The 18,604-nt window shown below is 41.1% G+C and overlaps 2 protein-coding genes and 1 long non-coding RNA gene across 4 annotated transcripts; 2 read left to right on the top strand and 1 right to left on the bottom strand.

The window, feature by feature from the left end:
* The first annotated feature begins 2,865 nt into the window (after nt 1-2,865).
* On the top strand, nt 2,866-8,233 carry LOC103396356 (uncharacterized). Its single transcript, XR_523346.3, has 5 exons — nt 2,866-3,549; nt 4,840-4,893; nt 7,695-7,805; nt 7,883-8,080; nt 8,168-8,233. It is a non-coding gene; the product is annotated as an uncharacterized LOC103396356 (long non-coding RNA).
* A 2,011-nt stretch (nt 8,234-10,244) lies between these two features.
* On the top strand, nt 10,245-12,751 carry c1ql3b (complement component 1, q subcomponent-like 3b). Of its 2 annotated transcripts, XM_025066352.1 has the most exons (3): nt 10,245-11,010; nt 11,145-11,814; nt 12,100-12,751. In XM_025066352.1, the coding sequence occupies exons 2-3, from the start codon at nt 11,194-11,196 to the stop codon at nt 12,277-12,279; spliced, it is 801 nt and encodes a 266-aa protein (XP_024922120.1). In that variant the 5' UTR covers nt 10,245-11,010; nt 11,145-11,193; the 3' UTR covers nt 12,280-12,751. The 2 variants fall into 2 exon arrangements, with proteins under 2 accessions (XP_024922120.1, XP_008332628.1); XM_008334406.3 differs by having other exon boundaries at nt 10,245-11,814.
* A 255-nt stretch (nt 12,752-13,006) lies between these two features.
* On the bottom strand, nt 13,007-17,848 carry pter (phosphotriesterase related). The gene is made up of 5 exons (XM_008334405.3): nt 17,696-17,848; nt 16,429-16,893; nt 16,006-16,271; nt 15,570-15,710; nt 13,007-14,658 (listed from the first exon to the last, which is right to left on the bottom strand). The coding sequence occupies exons 2-5, from the start codon at nt 16,858-16,860 to the stop codon at nt 14,448-14,450; spliced, it is 1,050 nt and encodes a 349-aa protein (XP_008332627.1). The 5' UTR covers nt 16,861-16,893; nt 17,696-17,848; the 3' UTR covers nt 13,007-14,447.
* Between the last annotated feature and the right edge of the window lie 756 nt (nt 17,849-18,604).

Here is an 18,604-nt window from a genome sequence, read left to right as displayed (position 1 = left end):
GTGAAGGAATTCCACCAGAAATTCACTCTTCAGTATTCTTAAATGCCTGTGTCAGTTTTTTCTTCTTTTTACAACAGGAGCTGGCCAAGAAATCACAACCTAGAAATAATCAGCCGATCTCAATTTACCTGTCACTATTAAGTGCCTTCCCTTCAGCGGCTCCGACGGCGTCAGTGATGATGACCGTCGCATCCATAGATATGGTGTTGGTGGCCAGAGTACAAGGCACGTTTTACCACAAAGCCAAAATCCAACTGGAAATGAAGGCATGACTTTAGCGACATTAATGAGTTTCAGATTAATTGTATAAATTCATTAAATGTCGTTTCAATAGATGAAGGATATATTTACCTTAAAACAGTTTGGTGTATTTGTAATGATGAAGGATACTTAATGTCAATGCCAAGCTTAAAAACAAAGGTACAACTGAAGATGTGCGATGCTGCTTAAATCCTCGAGTACATGTACGAGTGTATAAAATACTGCATTCCTGTAGGCTGCCTTTGACAGGGAGGAATATAAGGGAAAGTCTCATTTGCATGAATATTCAGAAAAGGTTTTTTCTTTTCTTTTCTTTTGTAAATTCAAAATAAATGTAGCTGTCTATGTTTGCCTCATTATCTTGGAAAGAGCTTTCAGATTTGTTCAGAATTAATGAGAAAGGGGGGAGAAAAGGGCACATTCTTTTACCTTGAAGAATTTGTGTCAGGAAATGTTACAAATGCATTGTTTAACATTTTGTCTTCACATCTTTACTTTCACCAAGTGATGAACTAATGCCAGGTGATGCCTGATATGGAAGAAATAGGGCCAGGTCAGTTACGCTTCTGCTTTCAATAGAAAATGCACTCATCTAATCGGCCAATCACACGGCAGCTCATCAATACATTTAATAACGCAGACACGACTGTAGAAATAAGATGCAGAAATATAAAACAACAGAAATGGGTGTTGGTGTCTAGCATGTGGATTTGAAAACATTTGGTTTACCAGGAGTTTTCCAGATCTTTAGGATCGAATAGTCCAAACATCCACATAGTACACTTGACAACAGAAGTAAGCAGAAGAACGTCAGAGTACACCTTATAGTACCTTTTTGAAAATGTGTCACAGCGGCCAAAGACCACACGGAGAACTGATCCTGTGAGGAAGACCAGTGAACGGGCAACCATTAAAAAAGTATGGAGGCGTGATGTTGTAGGAGATGAGTTCCTGACCCACTTCTCAACCAAGCAGTGTTTGAATAATAAAGAGAACCTGAGTAAAGAGTGATGCTGCCGGACATGTCTGTGTGTGTGTCTGTTCTGTTACGGTAATTGTTGATGTGGTGGATCAGGTGATTCACATCACTGTTGAACAAATTTACTTAATTAACCGTGATGTTCCGCTAATTAGCAGAGTGTACCTCATGATGTGGCCAGTTTGAACCCACAAGATAAGGACATGTTTTCTAACTTGTTGAGTGTAATGACACAATGGTAAATTTAGAAGTCTTTTTTTCTGAGATCACTACTGTATTTGCCATTTTTGAGACCTAGTTTAATTTGTGGGGTCAGTGCAGAAACTCAAGCACAAGCAAATTGAATTTCCAGAACTCTTAATATTTTGACCATAGAGGTCACTGTTCAGTAAATTATGACTTTAGGGTAATCTGAGTCCGTAACATTATGCTACAGCACAGACCACTGAACGTACAGGTCGTTATATGTTGACACTACATTTTTAAATGTATTAAATTTTTTGAAGTATTTTATATGTATGCTGATGATGTCCACGTAATTGTAAGAGACTGAGGTCACGTCGTGGACATTGCACACATTTTATGAAAGAGGTGAGATATGAGCATTCTGCTCAAGCATCACATCCCATAATGATATTGTTCGGCTTGATGTCAGGCTGAAAAGACTGGATGTGTAGATACAACAACTGTCTTTACTGTGTCTATTAATCTGTCATCTGTTTTATCGCCTGGTATGCACTTTGAAAGTCAGCTGGGATGATAGATGGTACTGCAGGCTGTGAGTGTGTGAGTGTGAGTGTGTGTATGCGCTGCTGTGTGTGTACCTAGTGTATTGGTGGGGACATTTTTTGGGGAAAATACTATGTTTCTATTTCTGAGTGAAAAATTAAAGAAAGAGGTTTGAGAATGAGGCTGGAGTTAGAATTAGAATGTGGGATTAGATTAGACATAGGGTAATTAGATTTACATTTGTGATGTTAAATTAGGGTAAATGTGTGTGTTATCTTGTATAACCTTAGATTTAAACACTGACTTGAAGATTACTTAGACCAGATTAAACAAAAAATAATTTTATTCATGAAAGTTTATGAGATCAGGTAAAGCACTTGCCACTCTTGGAATTAACCAGGTTGTGATTCTTTTTGTTACCATGGTGACCAGGCAGAGATTGACTCCTGTAACAGTCAGATTATTGCAACTGGTCTCCAAACAAACATGTTGTACCTTCACAAGAAACACTTTTTTTTTCTTAAAAACGGAGGTTTTGTTTTTTCCAAGTGTGTGGAAGTCGACATATCACCGTGAAAATAGCAGCACAGACCTTTGAGTGAGACGATATAGAGAGTGCGTTAAAGTCAAACTTGTAGTCAGAGGGGTTTCCTGCTCTTCCTCTCCACTCCACAGTGGCTGTCAGCTTTAATTATCTCTGACAAAGGCCCTCCTGAATCCTAATTATACTGAGCTTTGTCTTTCCTGGAAGCCCTCACCATTCACTCCAGCAGCATGACGTGCTCACACGTTCCAGTCCTCTGCGCCCTAATTTAATTGGGTGCACTTGCATTTTTTTAAAAATCTCCTATCCCTTGACATCTTTTGGGAATCAAAGGTCATCATTAGTTCTGGAGAGGATGTAGGGCGACAGAGAGACAGTCATGCATCACACATCAACGCCGTCCTGTAGCTGTCCTGCTCATGACAATGGCCAGTCTCTCTTTACTGTGTACTGTCTTATATGAGGGGATTTATATGATGGACGGAAACAGGTTACTGAGACTCGGGGGGGATGTGCGGACTGACATATTGTCGTATTTTGTTCGATAGTGGACAGATTATATGGTCTTGAGTCTTGAGTTTGGCCAGTCGTCAGCCTAAAAGGAACACAGAATACAAAAAAAAAAAAAAAAACACAGAAGAAAAGACTTGCTGAGGAAATCTCACATTCTTAACTATCCTCCCTCTGTCATTCATAATGTTTTTAAACTGAAACTACCACTATTTGAAATTGACTAAAGGCACAGTCTAAATACAAATACAACATGTACTGCGATCACCTGGTTTGAATTAAATTCTTTTACTTTTTTTCTCCTCAGTGCTCCACTTCCTACTTCCTGTGTCTATTCCTCCCCTTCATCAACTTCTCCTCACCTCCTGTGCGTCCCCTCACACTGATTACTTAACCTTCTTCACCTGTGTCTTGTTAGCTCCTCCCCTTCTACTATTCAAACCTGATCCACTGCCAGTTTGTTTCATGCCTAGTTTTTGTCTGTAGTTTTCCCTCCTGAGACTCTTCCTTCCTACTCCTATCTTAAGTAAGCCTGCTGTGTTCTATACCTTTACCTGTCAGTGGCCAAGCTGAAGTTAAAGACTGTGTTTTTAAAGACATCATTCGTGTCCTTAGAAAAATCTTACTTAATCAGAGTAGCAATGCAGTTTATCTACTGTATGTATTCTACTGTCAGAGGCGTTCAAATGCTTTATTATAGGGTTTTCTAAGCTTCTACAAGCAGTGCAATATAGTGTAATATTGATAACACACGCAAGAGGAAGGAGTTAAATAATCCGATGACTTCGGGTAGGAATGATTTCCGGTGTTTCTTGGCGATGAAATAAGACTATTACTAAAGGAGCGCCTGTGTCCGACCAGCACCTAATGTGAATCACTGTCCAAGACGAACCAGAGCTTTGACACCGCAGTCTATATTAAGGCCTGCTACGTCAATAGCCTTGTGGATACGTTTATTCACTCTGTTGGCATCTACCACCCTGAGACTGCCGTGCCAACATAGCAGCATCCGTGTCAGCTGTGGCGTTCAGCAGTCTCATAAAAAAAAAAAAAAAAATCTCAAAAGTATCTGGCAGATGTTGAAGGAATAGAAGTGACTCTGGTCCAGTTTATTGTCCGTGTAGACACCTCAGTATTTGTAATCCCTATAATGTCTATATTTCTCACTCACTTTCATACATGTCTTTTTGTTAAACCTCAGTAAAATGAAACATTCCTGATCACAGCAGGTCCCTGGGGAAGCTCCTGGGTTTTTGTTACATACTGTCATCAACAAAATAACTCTTGGAACTAATGAAAGATGTGGCTCATACCGAGAATGTTGTTTTGAATCTTTGTAGGAAGGAGTTCAGGTTGAGTTCACAAAAGCTTGTTTGGATTTGAGAGGAAATCCACATGTACACGTACAGGAGCAAATACGGTCCGTGAACGGTGATGAATTTCTACAAGTTTGCGGCTTCAAAAGTGCTGTAAAAAAGCTTGTGGTCCACGGGCCACCATTTGAGAACCACTGCTGTGATCATGTTAGTGTCATTTTAAAAACAAAGACTTGTTAAATGCTGAAATTAAAACTCACTATTTGTAAAAAGGGAAAAGAAAAATGCTTTGAGTGAAGATAAACCAGCAGTGGATCCAATCAGCCACTGTATTGTATTGTATTGTATTGTGTTGTGTGTCTGAGCTAACACTGTTGTTGCAATCACTGAGACAAACACAGTAATTAAAATGTTTTGTAAAGATGTAAAGACAGACATATCTTTCTAAAGTGCTTGGATTCTGTTAACGATGTATGACTGTGTGTCTTATTCCTTTTCAGGGTCGGGAGGAAAGAGTTCCTGGAAAATACAGTGCAAGTCCAACGGTGATGAAAGTAAGAAAATATAGGTTTTGGTTGTTTTCTTTATTTTTGTAAGAAAGCAAATCATAGTTTCTGTCACAAATTATATTTAATATTTCAACCCAAATGAATCGAAAAGAGTATTTTGTGGTGAACAAATGTGTTGGAATTTTTTTTTCAGGTCACTGAAACCTAGACAGATGAATAGATGCACCTACAGTATGACATAAATGTAATTGCAGTTTATATTTGGTTAGTGTAAAGATTTTTTTATATAGTTTTCCAAACTATAATTCTTTGAAAATGTTTTCACCATTTTCTCTTTGTTGTGTTTAATTCTTTTTCCTCTGTATTTGGTGTATTTTCAAAAAGGTAGCTTTGGCAACAATAGACTTTTTTCCCCTGTTACAACATGTTCAACAACCTATTCACATTTAAACATGACACACTCCAGTTAGTAAATAGAGAAGGACGGGCTGGGGGAGGAAGGGGAGAAGAAGAAGAGTAAACAGTTGGAGGAGGGGTGGTGATGATACAAAGATTGGGTGATAAATCTTGTTCTGATCAGGTTTCTGTGGTGCCCTCACACCTCACTCTCTTTCTTGGGGTAATTAATCAATCCCAGACTGGAGGCATTGATCGGCCTCTTGTGGCCCTCTGTATGTTTACACTCCTCGATTGTATTTGCCACTAAGCCTCTCGCTGCCGCTCAATCTCATCGGCAGAAAATGTGACACTCCACCCTCTGATACCATCAGCGAAACAGTGCATCGATTGACACCTCGATGAAAATCAATTTAATTTTTTTTTCTTTTGCATGGAGGGATTTAGTTTGGTTATAATCCTTTTTTGTAATCCTTTATTCCAGCTTTATTGTGAGCAATCAAAACAAACCTGGAATGACGAGCTTAGTATTTTCTTACAGGCACTTGTACAAATGCCCTAGAAGAAAAATCAGTATTTCTGAATTATATGAATTTTTTATTATTCTATAATTCACATCCACCCAGAACAGCCCAAAGACAATCACAGGGACTAGATATAAATATAAATCGGTTTAATTAGATGGATCATTTAAAGACACTGTTTTAATCATCCTATTAAATCAGCCGCGTCCTCGTATACTCTTTAAAACTGACAGTTAATGAGGAGGGCTAACACTGGGCTTTATTAGATTACAGTAACCACTGACGAAATCGATGGCACTGTTTATAGTACTGTTTATGTGCACAAGACACTTAGTGGTGGTGTGCAGCTGCTGGATCTAGGAAAATGAGAAAAACATCAACGTGTTTTTGTGGGAATTCCACATGCAGTAGGTGTTAATCACTTCAAATAGAAATGGTGATTATTAAATATTTCAAACATAATCCCATTTAAAGGAAAATGGTTGACAAAGCACAACAGAAGAAAAACTGATGAACAGCTGGATTTTGAGGTAGCAGTCTGGTTGCATTTGAAAGATGATTTGGCCTTATTTTGGACGGACTCTGAAATTGGAACTCTCTGTTCACTTCTCAGATCAGGTGTATGTTTTTAACTGATAAACTATGGAGCTGTCCGTCATATTAGGCGTCCACCTCTAGGATGTAACCTTGTAACTTAAGTGTAAACCCAGTGTCTGTGTCCATGTGAAACTAAATTAGTTGCGGGTGGTAGTATGTATATAACACAAGTAACTGAACGAATGAGCGAATACAAATGAACAAACAAAGGACTGATAGACGAATGGATAAAGTGACAGCAATTCTCCGGTAAAATAATTTTACAAAAAATCGCACAAAACAAATTGCACTCTATTCTGTATTCTGCACTCTTACCTGTAAGTGTTATTATTTGTATCACTGAATTGTAGAGCAACAGCAACAGCAATGGCCTTAATACCCTGGTAGAAATTGTATTTATTTATTTTGACAAAAACTGACTTTTCTGAGCATAATTATGGACAAAATAAGTCTGAAAAATATAGTTTTTTAATGGAATAAAGTTTCCTTTAGGAGGTGCTGATGAACAAATTGTCTAAAATACATCCCAGTGGACCGGATTATTATTTCCTGCTGTCTCTAGATGTTTAGATGTGTATTAAAAAAGACAAATCCAAACCTTTCGTGTGTCTTAAATATGAGATGAGCTAAAGAAATGTTCAGTTTGATTCATTTACACATGACTCACAGGACTTGAAGCTAACCGCTAATCGTCTGTCGACTCTGAGTGAACAATCAAACCAAACAACCACCAATCACGTTTGATTTTCACTTGAATGAAAACAGTGTAACTAAATGCCCACCCTGTTGTGACTGTAATTGCTTGCAGATCTTAAATTCAGTACAGGAGCAGGTTTGAGTGGGTGGTGTGGTAACGTGTTCTGCTGCACCCCCTGCTGAGCAGAACCGCTGAGCCCGGCCCTTTCTTTGGCTTTGGGAGGAAACAGAGAAATAAGCAGTGAAATTAAGGAGGAACACAACATGTGAAAAACAAACGAGTCTCACGGCGGCTCCATGTTTCAGCAGTTTATAATCATTTGGTTTTTCTGTGGTGACATATAACACGTGTGTTTGTTTGATAAAAGGAGTTCCATTGACTTTCTTTTCCGTTGGCAGCACAATGGTTTGACAAACGTGTCTCGGCTTTGATTGTCACGGCTACATGGATGCCATTAATATTTCAGGCGGCATCACACTCACTGACAAAGTGTTTTTGGAGTGGTGTGAATTGAAATCACACCTCATATTTCATTAGACCCTCGGAAAGGCTTCCAGTCTGTGGTCAGACGGACGGTATGTTTTATTCATGTCCTCTGAACATCTGCTTGTCCGGGTGTCAAAAATCATCAGGCTCCCGCAGGACTCCGGGCTGACTGGCTGTAAATGAACTCCAAAGTGGAGACTGAAAACAACCTGTCAGAGCTCTTCACCATTGAGCAACCCTTCAATACCATATTAGAGGTGAGCTGATGTGCCAGAGAAGAGTGATAAGAGTCACTCTTTGGACAGCTACAAGGCTAATTTCTGCTTCTTAACAGGGAATTTAAACGTGTTCGCTGACACTCCGAGGCCCTTCCGAACACAGGTTGTGTTTTCCTCTCCTTTCTGTGGATTTTTGACACCACTGCTCACTCTGTCTCCTGGTCGACAAGTCTCCCTGAGTCACCAGAGGCCTGTGCCAACTGGCGGGAACGAGCCTGACCGCTAACAAGTGTTCACTGACTCATAGCGCCACAGTATGTCCCACTGTGTTTGTGTGTGCATGGTTGCCTTTATATTCTATTATATACTTTTCTATTTCTCACTTTGCACCCTTCCCACAGAAAACGTGTTCTTTTGGGGATGATCAAAAAAATGTTTGAGTTCATAGAGAGCGGCTGTCAGCTCTTATTGAACGAGCGTACCAGTACACACACACACTCACACACACACACACACACACAGGAAATGGCCAAAATACAAGCACGTAAACATTTCAAATTTAATATTTTTAAATATAATAGAATATAGAATATAAAAAAAATAATAGACTTAATTTCTCCACTGGTTCATTTGACTGATGCCAGAAATGTATTCATTTTATAAACAACTGCCCAGTTATATAATCTTTGTATTTATTCATTTGTTCATTTTTTTACATTTATAATATAGTATATATATATATATTTCTATGTTATATAATTTTATCTTTTTTGTATTTAAAAGCCATATTGTTTGTTTATTTCTATATCACACGATACACAGATTGGGCCGTAGTTTGTTTATTTCTATATCACACGATACATAGATTGGGCCACATATTTAGTTTATTGTAAGTAGAAAAGAGTAGTAGATCTTGTTTTCCTTCCTTTTTTGTATTTGTGAGTGTATTTTGGTCTGAGTTAATAAGCATGTTAACTCGTTTGTCACAAAAAACAGTCGTTTATCATAATGATAAGTGTATTGAATTTGTCCTTGCAAGTACTTTCGTGTAGTTACTTATTGACTGGATTGCTGTTCTTGCACAAACACACACGGTGTGTATGAGGCATGTCAGTACTGTATAAGTACAGAGGCGGAGAAATCACACATAAACGTTCAGAGGAATCACAGGACGTGACCTTGACACAGCATCATTTATAACTTTAATTATTGTACTCTCAAAGACAAAACTATTTTGACTATTTTAGTCAAACAGTGAAAGACAGTTAATTGTTTTTATTGGCTTCATGACATTTCTCCTCAAGTCAGGTCCAAACCATCTCAATCTGCTCCCTGACTCCAGTCAATCCCAGAGAAAATCATCAGAACGCTTCCCAACGCCCGAAGCTGCCGGTTACATTTATGTAATTCTTTCTGGACTTCTCGTATACTTCACCAGCACTGGGTCATTTATCTCTTAGCGTTCACACATTGATTCAAATTCCAGGGTCTAGCTCAAGGACACTTTCGACAAGTATACTCCAGGAACCAGAGATCGAACTGCTGACCCTCTGATTAAAGGGCCACAGAGTCGCTGTGCGGTCAACAAAGTATCTGGTCTGAAAGCCTACTAATTAAATAACATCCCAGGTTGAAATATAAATTATTTTTGGTCATTAAAAATGCTGACGCACTTCACTGTATCTGCGACCTTTAAACTTTGTGGACAGACGTGTGAACGTGACTAAACCGCGGCCAATGTCACACAAGAACTGTAAAGACGAAGCTGACTAATGACAGGAGTGATCTGAAAACCAGATCGGTGCACAGACGCTGAGTTTGTGACATCACCCTCTTATTGTACGGATAATAGTGTATATAAAAGGAGGGGAAAAAATTAGGCAGCGTTTGTCTTCTTTGTGAATGAACCAAGGATGTTTGTAGAGGAGGAACAAATGACAGTGGCTGTGACAGTGAGAGAGAGACCTTGTGTGGACACAATGATGTCTGTGACGGAATGGAAAAATTTTGTTTTTCTACAAGATTTAGTTTCAATTCCTAAGTCTTCCTTATGAAAGGAAATATATTATAATATTCACATCAGGAGTCTGAGGCTGCCATGTTGGACCATTAAAACAAAGCAAAAATGTACCAATTTGAATTACTTTGTTTTAGTTTGTGAGGATATAGACATCTATTGTAGATTAAAAACCAACATTGTCTCACAATCCAACCTTTAGATCGTCTAATTCATCCGATCGTTGGCCACTGCCACCAAAAAACAACAAGGAAAAATCCACCAATGTCTTTGGTTTTCCTCTCTGTTCATCCGTCTCCACCAGAGTGAAAGATGCAGCAACACTCTCTGCATTCATGAGCATATCACCATTTGCCCCCGCTCACTAACAATTACCCTCTCATCACTCTAAAAACGCCAAAAGCTGCTGTTTTAAACTGTGTGTTTTTTTAAACAAACAAACATTAGTTTTAAATCGTATAAATAAAGTGGAACTGTTCGGCTTGTCCTGTAAATAATTGAATTAATTCATATTTTTGTAAACATGTATACATTTATTATAGGTGAATTATTTTGAGTTTGTGTCGAAGTTTCAGTTGTATTTTAACAATATCAGGGGTTTTTTTCTGTCTAAATGCCCCAGTATTCACTCATTTCATCCCCCTGTTGGGTCATCCTTCACTGCCACCTCCCAGTGACTCCCCTTTCCTCTCAGTGGCTCTATAGATTTTCTCCAAATGATAAATTGGACACGGAGAGCCACTAAGGTGTGACCAGGTGCCAAAACAGTATAGCTTTTTTGTCTTAATGAGCTTAATTATGCCCAGGACCTTTCAGGTCTGTGTGGATCACTGCTACACTAACCCTTTTCCCCAGGAAGGTAAACTCACAGCTTTTAAACCCTGCTAACTGACTTTAATGACACTCGGGATAAAATAGATATACGACAGTCGCCTTTGGAATCTACAAAGTTGCATTGATGTGCGTGTGTTTCCTCCACTTTCTCTCTTTTGATTAAAGAAACACACGGTTTCTAGCCCATCCATCAACTCCACCCCTCCCTTCACCGTCCAAACACTCAAACTCGGAGCACTTGATTTCTAGTCCATTCTCTCCTGTGGCTCTGCGTTGAGCAGAAACTTGTTCATTTGACTTTGATCTTTTTGTTATTTTCCTTCCAACAGTTCTTCTGCTCTTCGATATTTTGCGCTGAACCAAGAGAGATGATCCATTTGGGAGGATTTTCCGGTGCGTAAAAGCTGTGGATGGTTACTTTTACGCGGAGCCGTACCCCGGACTTTCTGTCTCCTGAAGTTGCTGCACATCACAAAGGTGAATTGAGCTGATTTCTTCTCCTCTGCAAAAATCCCACCATCAAGCAGGCTGGAAGACCACCGGCTCCGGAGATCGCCGCGAATCCGCAGAGCGCAGATGATCGCAACTGGTGTTTGTGGCGTCGCGCTGGTGCTGCTGTTGGTGGTTCTGATCCCAGTGGTGGTGAACTCCGCCGGGAGTCCTGCGCGATACGAGATGCTCGGGTCCTGTCAAATGGTGTGCGACCCCCAAGGGACAGCGACCGCCGCCACGGCCAAGGCGACCAACACAATCAAAGACAACCGGCTGGTCCAGTCGCTTCCTACGTTCATCCAAGGTCCTCAAGGAGAGCCGGGCCGCGCGGGGAGGATGGGTCCTAGGGGTCCGGTGGGCGAACCCGGACCACCTGGACCAGCTGGTCCTCCAGGTGAGAGAGGGCTTCCGGGACCACCGGGTCCACCTGGAGCACCAGGAGCCAATGGACCCACTGGTGCAATCAGCGCTGCGACTTACAACACGGTCCCAAAGATTGCGTTTTATGCAGGACTGAAGAAGCAGCACGAGGGATATGAGGTTCTGAAATTCGACGACGTAGTCACAAATATTGGAAACCACTACGACCCGTCGACTGGGAAATTCACCTGCTCCATACCGGGAGTTTACTTCTTTATTTACCACGTGCTGATGCGCGGCGGAGACGGCACCAGTATGTGGGCTGACCTGTGTAAAAACAACCAGGTAGGACATTCTAAGGTGACATGATGTGACAGTAAACTCGTTCAATTCATCATCACTACTTTTTGATGTAATGATACATTGGAAAAGCTGTGCGTAAAACAGTCACTCTTTACGCACGGCTTTTACGCACGGCTTTTACGCACGGTTGGCTCACAAACATGGATTTCTCTTGAGGTGTGTTATAAAAAGAGTCACGTGGCTGTGCGTTATAAGCAAAAAAAGTTGACATGTGTATCGTGAGTGACGTGTACTGTTCGATCACTGATACCGACCGTCATCTTTCAGGTCAGAGCCAGCGCCATTGCCCAGGACGCAGACCAGAACTACGACTACGCCAGCAACAGCGTCGTCCTCCACCTGGAGCCAGGAGACGAGATTTACATCAAACTGGACGGGGGGAAGGCGCACGGGGGCAACAACAACAAGTACAGCACTTTCTCCGGCTTCATGTTGTACGCTGACTGAGACACGGTGGTCGGGAGGAGAATGCTCTGCATACAGCTTTGCTTCATTGCTCGGTCTCGGTTCAGTGTGACTTGGATTATTAGAGACGGAGCTCACCATTTTCATAGTGCAAAAAGACCCGTGGATGATGATGAGGAAGAGGAGGAGAGGATGAAGGCGTGCGTAAAGGAGCGGACTGTACTTAGCAATAGGCCGTCTGTGTGTGTACCGTATTTACATGAGCGCAAGAAGGAACCTTCAGTTATTTATCGTTAATTATTCCCTCGTCGGGTTGATTAGTGCACTTTGAGTGAACTCTGAGCTTCACGATTTAAGTTTGCTGACATGTCAGGCATACACTGTAGACGCTGTGCTAACACACACTGCTAAATGTAGACGAAGAGTTCAATGTATTCACCCTCAGCACTGGATTATAGCAAGCAAACCACACCATCCCCACGCTGTTCACTGTGCTGTTAGTCCACGTGTGTGCTTTATTTTTCAAAAAAGAAAAAAAAAAGTGTGATTGTTGCTGCATTTCAAGTATTCAAAGAAATAGTGATGCATGATTTTATCAGAAAAAAAAATCCCCAGTTAAATTTAGAACCCAGTGCAGCATAAAGAAAGAGAAGAAACGTCCAAATAGTCACAGAGTCTTCACAGCATCTTTTTGGTTTTTGCTTTTTTGGCCCTCTGATCACAACAGCTGGTTGGGGCTAACAGGACTGCACTGGTATAGTTAGTCACCATCACAAAACTGGACAGTCTGAGAGAAAATGATGTCTCCTCCGGCCCAACAACATTCATCGATCTGCCTGCTGATTGTTAAGCTCCTCCAGTGAAGCCTGTCAGCCACAGTGTTGAATATATTGTAAAATGAGATCCTGTGGCTCACTCTGTAACACTCTCCGAAGATTCATCAAAGTTACACGGCCTTTCACGGCTCACAGTCAGCTGTTGAAGCCGCGTCATTGATCATGTGGTGAAGTCACCCTGTGAGGCCACCTGTTTCCAGGTGAGAGGAGAACGTGTCCTTCATCTGGGCTCGCCAGACACTCAGCCTCCCATACAGACACCCCAACACCCACTGAGGGACGTCAGGACAACTCATTTACCACAGCCGCATTGTGTGGAGAGCAGAGCAGAGCAGCATACTGATTACAGCCGCACTAGCTTTTTACCCCTTTCATGAAAATTTGTGTGCAGAATGTTTAAGTGAACGTCACCACAGCCGAGGGGATGTGTTAGCTTCGCAGCTTCATAGCGCCGTCATCGACGATACTACCTGAGAGCAGAACAAACTGGTGCAGTTTCCTTCACATTTATGCAGCCGTGATTCTTTGGCTCTGTGACCTAATTAGCTTGAAATGGGCGACATCACTAAACACAAGGTTTTGCAAATGAACAAAAAAAAATCAACTGATTGAAACAGCATTCTGCAATTATACTCCTTTGAAGAGAAACTGTGAGAAAAGTTGGGCGAAACAAAAACAACAAAATGTGTGTTTGTTTAGAGTTCCCAAAAAAAATCTGATAATTTCAAAAAACTATTATTTGGATCTGTCTCACAGTTACGGAGATTTGGTTTGATACCTCAGTCACACAACGTGCTAAGAAAATATGGAAAAATTTGAATGCCTTTCATTAACATTTAAAAAAATATATTGGTGCTGAATGTAGAATAAAAAAGTGTTTGGCACAAAAACTGTGAAACCGGTCAGTGGACAATAAATCAAACAAACCCAAGTATCTCAAACATGCTGTGATTTTATTTTTTACTTTAAATTTATTTAAAAAATATTTGTGGCATCAATGTGAACAACATCATTAATAACCATGTTATTGATTTACACTGGAAATCTTTGGTGGAAACACAAACCTGTTCAGCCCTGGTTTCAAACTACGCTAAAGATTTTACACGTGATTGTTGTCAAGATATGACGGAATTAATTAAAGAATAATCAATCATCATGTAAAGATAAGATGATCACAAAATCCATCATGTGTCTGTGCTCTCTTTATCTGCTGTAAAGTTGTGTTTTTTCTGATTAGCATCAGAAAAAATATATAATTTGGTTTGCTAAAATCTGGATTAGAAATCCTTTGGATTTTTTTTTTTCATTTTCAAATTGAAAAAGATTGATACTGTTGACCTTTACACTGAGGTCTGCCCTCTCTGCTTACGGCCCTTATTTGAAGGTCAGCCAGCGTTTGGGGTTGTGGATGAGAATCTTATCCACCTGCTGCTGTGAGATCCCCCTCCTCAGCATCTTGGGAACGATGTTCTTCAGGATGTGAGAGTAGCCGTGGCCGCCGTACTTGGTCAGACGGTCCTTGGTGTGGATGTCGTGGGCAACCACGACCTTGTCCTCGTAGCCCTCCTTCACCAGGAATGACAATCTTAACGCACAAACACAGAAGCTGGTATGAACCACGGGGCCTTGAACACACCACAGACATCAACTTTGAGGTTAAAAACACTCTGTATTTGCCAATCAACCTTCGCGCTCTGTTGAACCTGTCTTGTGTGTTTGTGGACTAACGTCTGCCCGGAATGTGAATAGTGCCGGCAACGACGTAACTCATTTATTATCCTGCTGTTGACACACACTCCTCCCTGCACTGAGGTGGGAGATTAGTGTCTCACAGCTTAGGTGAAAAAAAAAAGTCTAGGACACACTCTTGTCTCTGCGTGGAAGGATGCAAGAAAGAAACATTCTAGTCATGACAAAAAAAACCACAGGGGGCAGCATGGTGTGAGAGTGGTTTGTGTTCTTGCCTCACAGCAGGAAGGTTTGATCCCCGTGGTAACCAAAAACATTCAAGATAAGGTTAATTTTTCACATTAAATTAACTAGAGATGGGAATACGAGTGTGAATGAACACGTTGTAGATTTTTGTGTGTGTGTGTTGAGGTCACGCACATCGTGTGTAAATTATTATTGCACATATATCATAATTATAATTATTATTTCAGAATTTAAACATCCTTATTTCTTCTTCAGTTTGCAGAAAGTAGTTCCACAGACGCGGGTGTTTTCTAACTGGGAACTGTTTGAGTTTCATCCATCGTTTGAAATTCACAATGCCGTCTTCCATCGATTCAGAGCTTATTATGTTTTCCTTTATTCGTCACCATGAGTCGCATAAAACAAGCATTGCTGACCAGATCTGGCCTTCGGACCAAGATTTGCCACATGGATTTCTTTTGTATATTTATTAGAAAAAAAGCAGACATTTAAGGACATGAAGTTCAACTTTTACAGAGACCTACACTGTATATGTCTGTCTCTGTGTTAGCAGTTACTCACGCTCTCACTCTCTGGCTGTCACTGGGCATGTCCACGTCTAGGTTATACACGTAGTTCAACGTCTCGACACCAAACAGGTCATACTCCAGGTAACTGCCCAGTTTGGCGAACTCCAGCAGTTCTCCCTCATCAAATATGGTTCTGTGACAAAACAATAATCGGAAGATGAAGTCAAACAGCAGCACGTTTTATTTTCAGGGCTGACAATTTAGAGAGTAATAAAACACACAACAGTCTAAACAAAACTCCCAAAGAAAACAGTTTAAAAAATTCAAATTTTCAGAATTTTTAAACCAGACAACAATATTTGAACCTGAAGGAAGAGTGTAAAGAAGATATTCTCTTGATTCATTGCCAGAAAATAGAGACATTTGTCAATTTTCACATTTTCCTCTGATGAATTTACAGTTAATTGTTAAAATGTATTTTTAACTACCTGTCCAGGTGAGACATGACAGTTTTACTGATGTCTCCTCCAGCCTCCTGAAGAATCCGAACAACTTCCGCTGGAGCTGCAGGATTTCTTCCCGGGTGAATAATGACTGGGCAGCCGAGCTGGGCCTGAGCCTGAGCCGTGGCCATCAGCACTTTCTTCTCGCTCTCTGTGATTGGCCAGCATGTGCCAATCTCTCCAATCACACCACAGCGGATGTTTGTCCCATCAGCCCCGTGTAGCACTTCTCCGACGATGACGTCCGTGAGCTAAAGAGCAGGAAGTCATCCGTGTTTAAGTTTATGATAATAATACCACTAAAAAGTCATACATTTGTTCAGATAAATTAATATTTGGCTAAAACAACATAATACATACAGTGAGTGTGTGTACAACAGTCTACACACACACACACACACTCCCCACCTTCTCCACACTCATACTCCTGGTGGTCTCAGAGTGAGTACAGTCCACATAGAACCCGGCTCCCGCGATGATGTGGAGCCCCGTGTCCATGGCCAACTGTCGAAGCGTGGGCAGGTCCCTGTCGATGCCTTTGGTCGTGTTCTCCACAATAGCGCCCCCTCCGGCTTTCTTGTAAGCCAGCAGCTCGTCCCTCACGGCGGTGGTCTCCTGCTGCAGCAGCAGGTTCTGGTGGCAGCTGTAGGGGTTCTGCCTCAGCCAGTGCATGTGCTGCATCTTGAACGGGTTCTCCGCCACCGCCTCGTCACCTGAAGCAGGAGCGGAGTAGCAGCACTCGAAGCTCATGGTGAGATGCTCGTGAGTCATGGTGCGGCCCAGCTGGTCTGGATCCACCAGGCCCAGGACGGTCTGAACCTTCCCGGTCTGCTCAGACATGATGCCTTGACCAGTGATTGAACCTGACACAACCTGCCAAAACAGAGACGATTCACTTTCACTGATGGTAAGTCAATGTAACAGATGTGGAGCAAGTTCAAAGTCACACTTTACTTTTGCATTAGGATGGAAACAAATGGACACGCTTCACTACTACGGTGTAAAACACTGTGTTCTAGTCACATTTTCAAAGAACACTTTAATCACATTATGACATGTTTGTAGGTCAGGTCTTTATTGTCAGGATGTTTAACCAACAGTTATTACAGATTATAGGACTTGTTTTTAAAGTTCTATAACACCAAGTCATGGCAGATGTATTGACTGAATACAGCGTTTTAAAGTTTCCCTGAACGTTAATTTGTGTCTCGGGTCCAAGCAAGCAAAAAAGGTAAAGGTGAGGTTATTTATTTATTTATTTAACATTGCATTGAGAATAACCAGACTTGTAAAATGTAGTATTTATTTATGTATTATTATTATTAAATATTATTATAATTAATATTATGATTATATTATTTCTTATCTTACAGTATTATAAAAGGTAGTGTAGATTGAAGTGACTGGCATTAACTTTAATCTTAACACATGCAGCAGCTGGGTGACCTTTGGACTGAAGTGCAAAAACTCAAAGTAATGTCTAACTACATGATAAACCATTAAATGCAAAGTTTGTCTCCGCATTTTCAGCGTCTTCTCTGCAAAACCAACGTCAAACCGCTGCACAATATCTGCAAATGCGACCAAAAAATCGTGCTTTTACAGCAGGCAACAACGACTCATATCTGCAACGGGGAAAAGACACATCGGAGTTTGTCCAACAAAGTAAACTGACCTTGTTTCTGTTTATAGTGCAGCCCGTCTTCGTCCTGTCACCAGCACCCAGAAAGTTACTCCTCTAATCTCGGATTATTCTGGCTCAGTCACATATCGCGAGATGTGGAAGCTTCTCTTCCCTTTTTCTTTTTTTATGGATTTTTCCGCAGGCGCTACCATAGCTTGCGGCGCTTTGTGGCCCCCTACAGGCGGAGAGGAAGTCGCAGTTCTTCCGGATGCTCATGCGTAATGTGGTATGTCTATATAAACAGTAGCAGTGTGTTTGTTAGTGCCGTTACATTTACCTTAGAGTGAGGGTTGGTTCCCAAAGAGGGGGGCATGTCCCCTCCAAGGAGCAAAAAGCCACTTGTCACCCAATGCAATTATTATTTGCTACATGAATGTGTCTTGTGCAGTAGTATAGTCACATTCATGACAAAGTTGTGGCATGCAGTTCCTGCAGAGGTGCATGGACTAATCACCTAAAGCAGGTGTTTAGATTTGAATTTGGTTCCATGCATTTGTGTGTTCTGTCTTTGCATTTGAATTTGCATTTTCGTTGTCATAGTTTTGTTGTGTGTGAAATTTGAAATGTGTTGTTTAGGGACTGACTGATAATTTTACAGAGCCAAGTCGACTCAGGTTTTTAAACAGATACAGCTTCATTCACACTAACTCACTGCCCACCCACCTCCCACTGTACAAGGTAAATGAAATGCACTATTGATTATTTGAGGCCTGGTCGCGGTGTGTCACCTTAAAGACCCAAAACACACAACGCCCCCTGTTAACATTACTGACAATGTGTCCAGAATGTTCCACTGTTGTGATTCAGGACAGACTGTCTTTACACTTTTCCTCTCTGTCTCCCTCTGTTTAAACTGTCTGGAGTTTTTTTTTACTTTGATCTATGGTTTAACTCAGCTCT

The sequence above is a fragment of the Cynoglossus semilaevis genome, chromosome 20 (genome assembly GCF_000523025.1).
Source record: "Cynoglossus semilaevis isolate Cse_v1.0 chromosome 20, Cse_v1.0, whole genome shotgun sequence".
NCBI classification, from domain to species: domain Eukaryota; kingdom Metazoa; phylum Chordata; class Actinopteri; order Pleuronectiformes; family Cynoglossidae; genus Cynoglossus; species Cynoglossus semilaevis.
This window is presented reverse-complemented; position numbering and strand designations above follow the sequence as displayed.